Source organism: Corvus cornix, chromosome 15 (assembly GCF_000738735.6).
Source record: "Corvus cornix cornix isolate S_Up_H32 chromosome 15, ASM73873v5, whole genome shotgun sequence".
In the NCBI taxonomy this organism is placed as follows: Eukaryota; Metazoa; Chordata; class Aves; order Passeriformes; family Corvidae; genus Corvus; species Corvus cornix.
The window spans coordinates 9,397,734-9,405,940 of record NC_046345.1 but is presented as its reverse complement, the minus strand read 5'-3'; the positions used below and the strand labels follow the sequence as shown (position 1 = coordinate 9,405,940).

The window sequence follows — 8,207 nt, the reverse complement described above, 5'->3', positions numbered from 1 at the left end:
CATAGATTATAGTGGCTCTAAGCATCTTAGCAAGCAGTTCTAAACCACTGAGAGCAACCACAGGCTCCAGGGCAGTGTATGGACCAGGCACTGGAGGCCAGGCTGTGGAGTCTGACCTGAGTAGACACAGGGCATGGAAGCGCTGGTGGCTGGTTTGAGTGGTGGCTGCATGGGAAGCTCAATGCTCTCCCCATCACTGGCTCTGGCAGAGGGAGGCGAGTCCAGCCAGCAGATGACACATTAGATGTCCTCCTGCTGAGAAGGATGGCACCACTGACTAAGACTTTCATGTTCTCCAAAGACCTCAGCACTTTTTAAAATGTGATTACAGTTAATGGGAGGCCTGAAAAAGCAACCAGCTGTTTTTATTTCTTTTATGTTTGAATATTTTTTTCTCCATTTACATCCAAAGATGAAAAGACATCTCTTGTCTAAAAAAACCCCAAATGTTTGAAGAGTACAAGAAGCAGAGCTGGAGTGGGAATTGAAGCATAAAAGCCTTCTTTGAGCATTTCCTTCTCTGCCCAGGAACCTTTCAGAGCCAGGTTGTTACACACCAGTGACCCAGCATTTAGATTTAGATGGCTGATCAGGAGCAGGTCTCCAAGTCTGTCAGTGAGAGCCTGGTGTTGAAAGGGCTTCTCTGGCTGTTCTGTACTTCTCAGCCTCTGGACACTGGACCAGAGCTGTCCCCAGGATCTAGCATGAGTCTCTCCCCAGGTTGTGCCCAGGTCACCAGTGTCACCCACTCCAGCCTTTACAAGCTAAGAGCCACTGAGCCAAACTGACCTATTGCCCTGTTTACACCATGGATGAATTTGGATTTTACAGTGCAGGCATCTGAATTATGTTTTGTCTGTCACCTATGACACCCTGAAGGATTCACTCTGTGGGGTTTGACCTAGGTGATCCCTAGACCCACTGCAGTCTGCAGGGCAGTGCCATGAGCAGGCAGACAGGAAAGGGTAGTGCTGCTGTTTGTTTGAAAAGCAAACAGGCTTTTCCTTGAAGACTTGTCTGTGTCATTAATACCTGGCATCACTGAGCTGCTCAGCACAAAAGCTCTTTTGGGCTTTTCCAGGCTCAGGTTTGGTTTGGATAACACCCATGTGTGCCACTTCTTGCCCTGTGCACAGAGCTTGCTGCTCGCCTCAGTGCCATCCCGCACATGCTGTCCCTCGCACCGTGCCATGGATGGAGCTGTTCCAGGCAGGCTGTCAGAGCCTGTGATCTTCAGCAGATGCATTAACTGTGTTAACCTTTGGAGTAAAGTGAATTTCTAATGTCAGAACAGCAGAGGCCAACATACAACCTTCCACCTTCCCATACTTTTTTTTGGTCCCCATAGAAAATGCTTTGGCTTTTCCTGTGCTTACTACAGCAGTTTTGTGTGGCTTAGCTCATGTTTGCCTCATCACGTCAGTCCACACAGTTCATTTGTAAAGAATTTCATCCACACCTTAAAGAAATTGAGGAAGATGAGGCCGGGAAAGCTCTGGGGTGCAGGTCCTGCCTCAGTGATTGCAGACAGCAGTGCTGAAAAGGAGGAAAACCAGGAGGAAGAGCAAGCTGCTTTAGAGGAGCTACCTTGTGACAAATGCTTTAAGAGCAGTGACTAAGTGCTTCCCTCCTTTGCACCATCATCCCACAGGGCAAAGGAAAGGTGCTGGGGTGCCACTCCCCAGAAATGGCTTGAACCCAGCCTGGGTTCCTGGCCCTCGGTGTCTCTCTCCACACCCCGGGTATCAGGTGCTATTTACTAACCTGGAGGCTGATGACCCAGGTGCAGCCCCACAGTGAAACAGGACAGGCCCTCCCAGGGAGGATTTATGCCCTCTTTTTGATGCAGTTTGAGCTAAATATAGGGCTACTCTGTGAACCAGGTATTTTCGAGGCCGAGGCAGTGAGCCTGATCTTGGTGAGAAGTAGCAGGTCGTGTCCAGGAGGCAGGGGCATGGATGCCACAGCCCTTGCCGAGTTACCCAGCTTCCCTGCAGCACGGGCGGCGCTTTGGCTGGACAGGACGGGGGGTGCAGGGGGGGTACCCCGTGGAGAGGATATCCCCGTGGGATGCTGCTGCTGGTAACGCATTCCCCATGGCAGCAGCCCCCCTTGGACAAGTGGCAGCCCCCCGTGCGGCCCGCCCGGCCCGGGCTCCCCTTGAACCGCCTCCCGTCTGTGCCATCTAGTGCCCAGTACAAGAACTGGGACTGACCCAGCCTCTCACCCACAGGGGAACAGCCCGGCTGCTCTGGAGAAGAGGCTCTCCTCTCCCTGGGCCAGTCGCCAAGCCCTGGGCCAGGCAGGGATGTGCTGGGAGGACCCCTGAGATGCCGCACCGCCTGCATGGAAAATCCCACTTAGCTCCAGGTAGGATCGCAGCGCGCAGGTGTGTCCGTGGGGCGGATGGAGTGAGTGGCTCTGCTCGGAGGCTGGAGGTGAGATGAGGCTGGGCGAGACCTCGCTGCCAGAGGCTCCAGGTAGGGAGAGGAAGGCTTGAATCTCTTGGGAATCCTGCCTGTGCTTTTCAGGCTTTGTGTTCCTGTGGCATGCTCTAACGCTGCACACGTGTTTTAAGGGGTGAAAATAATGACCTCTGACGGGAATTCTCCTATTTGGACAGATTTCAGTGCTGTTCCAAGGGAGCTGCAGTTAGCTGTACTTGAGTGAACACCCTGGACTGAAAACACTTTGTTTTTCAGTGTGCATAATCTTTGTTATGTCATTTCTTAGGTAAGTTCTTTGTAGTAAGTTATTATATATTTTTAAAAAGTTTCCGTAGCTGTAGCTTGATTTGCCAGCTTTGATTCTTAACTCTGCCTCTGTCCTCTTTATCCTTTTCAAAAGAATACTTTTCCTTTTTACAGACCCAGTTTCATTTATAAGCTCTAAATAAGAGCCAATGAATCAGGAGCTAACAAATTCTTGCTTCCTTCTTGCTCCATTTTTTCCCCCAAATCTTTGTAAGAGGTTTAATGGTGTATATGGTATAAGGAGCTTCCAACTCAAACTCATCAATATATATCTATCCTTTATATTGGTTTATCACAGCCAGGAATTATATATTTTTCTACATTGAATTCCATCAGCTATTATTTGCCCTGTTTCACGGATGTTTTCAAGTTTTCTACAACTGAAATTTTCCTGATGCCTTTTGCTAGCTCCATATGTTATCCTTACTGTTTCATTACTGGGCCACAAGTAAATATATTGAACATACTGCCTCTGGCACCCATAGGACACCCCACTCAGCTTTTTCCACATGAAATTTTGATCATTCATTCTTCACTTGTAACTTGTAGTGGATTAAAAATGATCACCTGATAGCTGCTTCCCAGGGTTTGGATAACCTTTAGGGAGTTAGTAGTAAAACTGTTCAAGGAGCAGATGAGCATGTCCTTGTTCCTGGGATCACATCCAGTGTCTGTGAGCTCTGCTCCTCTTCGCTTGTGAACTCGATCTGTGTGTTTACCTCTCCAGGATATATTGCACAGGCACATCATGCTGTTTCTGAAACATAAAATTTCCTAATGATTTTTTTTTCCTTGGTACTTAAGTAAGGCTGATTGCTTAGGAAGTCTTGGTAGCCTTTTCAAATATGAAAAGGTAGCAGTGCCCCTTGGCATCTGATAGGTAACTGACTGTAGTGGAAACCCGGTGGTTTTGGAGCTGGCATGATTAGAGCTCTCCTGGGTCTGCTATTGATCTTGGCATGTTGCTGCATTTGAAGGGGCTGATCTTTGAAACTAGGCTCCAGGAAGTAGTTTAAGGATGTGTTTGCATCCTGCTGAGCACTGAAACCGTGAGGATTTCAGTGGGAAGGAAACTCATCTTGAAAGAGATGCAGTCTTTATCTGCTTTCCCTAATTAGTGCTTCATCTTCCTGGAGGTGATATTTTCCACAGCATCCCCTCGCAGCAGGAAGCCAGTGCTGGGGTTAAGTCCCCACTTGCCCAAAGCTTACCTGGTCCTGTGTCCTGAGAGCTCTGTTTCCGAGGTGCCTGAGCTCAGGGCAGGTGTTTGCTGTGCTGTCCCCACACGGCTGTTTGCACACCTGTGGTGGCTCTTCTGCCAAGACCAAGTGTTGCAGAGGCACAGTTGGTTCTCCAGCGGGCTCCCAGCTCCTCACAGGTCTGTAAGCTCTTTTGTTGCTGTCCCTCAGTTCTTTGGAACTCATAGTTTCTACGGCTTCACACCTTCCCCTGTGTAATCCACTCCCAGGTCTGTTGTGTGCCACAGTCAGGCTTTAAAATGTTTGTGTGAGGTGGGTGCCAGCAAGAGTCCATTCTGTGGTTTGTTCCCAGAGCTGCTTAATTAACAGGGAAGCCCAAAATCTCTATTTTGCATGAAAGCAAATGGAGGCTCAGACAGGCAATGTGATTTACTGCAATCATTTAGCAACCGAAACAGGAGAAAACCCCCTTTCACTCCCTGCACCTCAGTGCTGTAACCCCAGGGCCACATGTATGCCTTACCCCAACCCCTGCAGCAGAGTCAGGGTGGGTGCCCAGGTATAACTGGGGAGGTTTGGTGCAGGGCCCCCCCATCCCATGTGCTGAGGAGGCGCTTGGCCTTACCTGCATCATCTCCTGTGGCATGACAGAGCTGTGCCTGGGTGTCACGGGGGCCAAGGCCTGAGCAGGGCTCAACTGAGCCCAGCTCAGACCAGCACAGGAAAGACTTGTGGACAGCTGTATCCCCAAACGTCCATCCCAGCTTTAATTACACTGACACTGCTGCCTGCGTGTAATTAGCAGTTGAGAAACTCTGAGTGTGATTTTAATAAGCTGAGAGTAATGCAATTTGTCTTTTCTATAAGAGATGCTTTGCAAATAAAAGCTGTAATTAAAAAGCACATGGTCAGGGCAAACAGCGACTGTGCCGTGGGTGTGTGACTGCTCAGTGTGCAGCATGTCGGGCACATGGCCTGGCCTGGCCTGGCACAGGGGTCCCCCTTTGGGGCAGTCTTCATCATGGGGTTCCCGAGAGACCAGCATGTAAAAACTGCAGGATTTGGCTCAGTTGTGGCTTTTACAAAAGGTTCTTCTCCATCTTCACAGATCTCCGTTGATATACTGTTGTTTTTTGATAAGAATAAGTCTCCTGGGTGTCATCCTCCCCATTGCTTTTCATTCCTGTCACCATTGTGTTTCTGTGTTCTCACCCACAAGCCCAAATTAGCTCGAGGCTGGTGGGATCTCTGTGGCAGAGGCCAGCAAGGAAGCCAGGGTGGCATGGGGAGAGTCAGGAAGCCTTTTCAAGAGCAGCCAGCATTTCTGGTAGCCTCAGATCTGGTCAGACCAGGCCCTGGACTCTGCCTCTCTTTCCTGCTCCTTCCTGCTCTCTTAAAAAAAAAATCCGTATCTATAAAAAGATAATCTCTTTTATCTAGTCTTCTGTCTCTGCACAATTCTGCCCTGCCCTGCTGGAGTTCAAGTTCATTTCTGGCTGTGGGAGCTCTCATGGGGGAGCAGCCCTGTTAAACCCCAAGGTCTGTTTCCCCCAAACCCCCATAACACACCAGGCTGATCTCACCACAAATTGTTCCTCTTCCTCAATGCAATGGGGCGACTGTGAGGGGACAAGGTGGGCACAGCAGCTGTCAGAAAATGGTTATACCCACAGCATCAGAGGGCCAGAGTTGCTGGCTGGTGTGGGGAGGGGGGAGAGTGGGAACATTGCTCCAGCCTGTGGCAAGCCCTTTTGCCTCCATCTGCAGGGGAAGGTGAGAGCCTTTCCCAGGGAAGGCCAATCTACCCCCTGCAAAGGTCCATTTGTGCCTGATGGCATTGGTTGCCGTGGCTCTCAAAATTTAGGGGGTGTCTGTGTTTGTAGTACCCCTCCTCTTGACCTGTGGGAGACACCTTGATCCTTGAGAGTGCAGAGCCAGAGGTATCCCATGCATTGCCATTTCTCCCTGGGAAGGTCAGGGGTCAAGGGGCTCAGGTCGATAAAGGGGGTTAAAGCAGCTTTGTGCTGTGCCCTGCAGGTGTGACTGGCCCACTCTGCCTGCTAATTGCAGCCCTGGCACATTGGGCAAACAAACAAAGCCTTCCCCAGAGATCAGGTTGAAATGTGGCGAAGGCATCTGTGGCTCCCAGTGGCAGTGGAAATGGGAGCAGGTGTGGGCTCAGCAGATGGGAAAGCACCGGCATCTGCCCCATCCCAGCATGGAGAGGCTGTGACGTAAAGGCTGAGCAGCCCCTGTGTGTGGGATGGAGGGGCAGAGCTCCTGTGCAGGCCTGGTTGCTGTGCAGTGCTGTGTGTCCAGCCCCTGCAGCTTGTGTGCTCCTCCCAAAGCCAAGTGTGTGTTCCCAGAACTGTGATGCTACAGTCTCTGCCTCCAGCCCAGCTGGCCCCCTCACACTTTCCTACACAGGTTCCAAGTGCTTTGAGGCAGAGGTTTGTGATTCTGATCTCTCATAAGCAAATGGCCATTTCTGGTGCCTTTTGCAGCACCTAAGCAAACAAGTCCTGAAGGAGATTGGGCCAGGGGGAAGATGAACCAGACAGGGACTCTTTTTTCTGATCTGTACTTGAGATGTGAGTTCTGTTCTTCTGGTAGCATGAGGCATCTCTCAGGACAGAAGACTTGTTGGTGTTTTAGCACTTACCCTTTCCTCATTCCTGTGTTATGCTCTGCCCAGGGGAGGAGATGCCGCAAGCACCAAACCTGCCAGATTTCTGCATTCAGGTGCAGAGGCCAGTCAAGACAGGCTCCTGTCTCTGGGGTCTTCTTTTGTATGAATTTTGTGACTGCCCGTCTGGAAAGCACAGGGTCACCCAGTGATTTCAGGGTATAGCCTCAGGCTGGTGGAAGCTGAACATACTCAGCTGCTTTGCTGTGGTGGGCTGTGACAGGAGCCTGTTCCGTTGTACAATGGTGCCCATCCCACGTGTGGGCCATGGCTCATGGTTTGCACTAAGGGTGGATCTGTGGTGTGTGTTTCTCTTCTAAGGTCAAAACCAATGGGTTGCAAATGGCCACACAGACATGAACTGGATTGCCCAAGCCTTAGTTGGACTACATGTGAGCCTGAAGCAATAGGGCAGTATTGGAGCTGCAGTGAATGACTTCTTTAGAAAGAAAAATTCGTTTATTTCCTGAGGCCATTGTTCTGGGGAGCAAACCCAGAGAGTATGAAGTGCTGAGAGCCCCTGGAATAAGAGTTATAAATCCAGATTCTCTCTTAGGGTATGAGCTGTCTTGCATGGTATGCACCTTTCCTGTGTAGTGCTATATGAACTATTCGTATGGCTGCTGAGCACCCTCCTCACCTGCCCACAGCAGAGAAAAGGGTCCCAGTGTAAAGATCCATGAAACTCTTGTTTTTGGGTGTTCATCCCAGAGATAGGTTTGCCCTCTGAGGCCAGGCAGTAGTGTAGCCAGAATGTACATAGCCCCTGCCCGCTCAGTGCCAATTAGAGCTTTATCCACAGCCTTCTCAGGGACTCAGTGGAATTTCTTCCCTTGCAGCACCTGAACAGCCATCAGTGGCTCTTTGCTGGGTTGATTCCCACCACTCTGTGAGCTGAGTGGCCCTGCAATGCCAGCAGAAGGCACCCCCAGGGCTGGGTAAGCAGGTTGACTTTGGGGAAAACAGATTTGGGGATGGCTGCACTGCTGCTCTGCCCTGTCCCTCTCTGAGAGGCTGCTACCCTGACCCTGCCATGGGGTAGGAGCTGCTGAGTGGTCCCACTGAAATCTTGTCATACTAAGGTAACCCGGGACAGATTCTGGCTTACCAGGATGTGCTGAATTTTATGCTGAGAGGTTTCATTTGTTGCTCCGAGAGCAGTAGAGCTGATCCTTCAGCAGAAACTGCTGAGAAAGGAACAAGAAGTTGTGGGGCTTCCTGAGAAGCACAGCTCTCATGAGGCGAAATTTGGGTGGGCTGCACATGCAGATCTCTGTGGGTCAGTGTTCATTCATGCCCAGGAATAACTTCTGAGCCTCACATCTCCAAGTCCCACTGATTCTTAAGCAGAATGGAAAGTGGACCTTGGCTCTTGCTGGGGAGGTCTGTGTTCTTCTGGTTGTAGGGCCTTCTTGCTTACGTTAGACTTTAACAGTAATTAGTTACCCAACAACTTTCGGTAATAAGGTGCAATTTTTCCATTAAGTGGCAAACACTTTGAACCTCCCCCCAGCTCCTCTGCTGCAATCTAATCTGCTGTCATTTTTCACAAGGAGATGTAGGGTGCTA

At 50.3% G+C, this 8,207-nt stretch overlaps 1 protein-coding gene across 3 annotated transcripts in view; it reads left to right on the top strand.

Annotated features, from left to right (window-relative positions):
* The first annotated feature begins 2,210 nt into the window (after positions 1 to 2,210).
* GGT1 (gamma-glutamyltransferase 1) overlaps positions 2,211 to 8,207 on the top strand; it is a 30,240-nt gene continuing 24,243 nt past the window's right edge. The window contains exons 1-2 of one of the 3 annotated variants that reach the window (XM_039561037.1): positions 2,211 to 2,480; positions 2,624 to 2,733. In XM_039561037.1, coding sequence (XP_039416971.1) covers positions 2,720 to 2,733 — 14 coding nt within the window. In that variant the 5' untranslated portion in view covers positions 2,211 to 2,480; positions 2,624 to 2,719. The remainder of the gene's footprint in view (positions 2,481 to 2,623; positions 2,734 to 8,207) is intronic. The other 2 variants (XM_010398126.3, XM_010398128.4) reach the window with 2 other exon arrangements.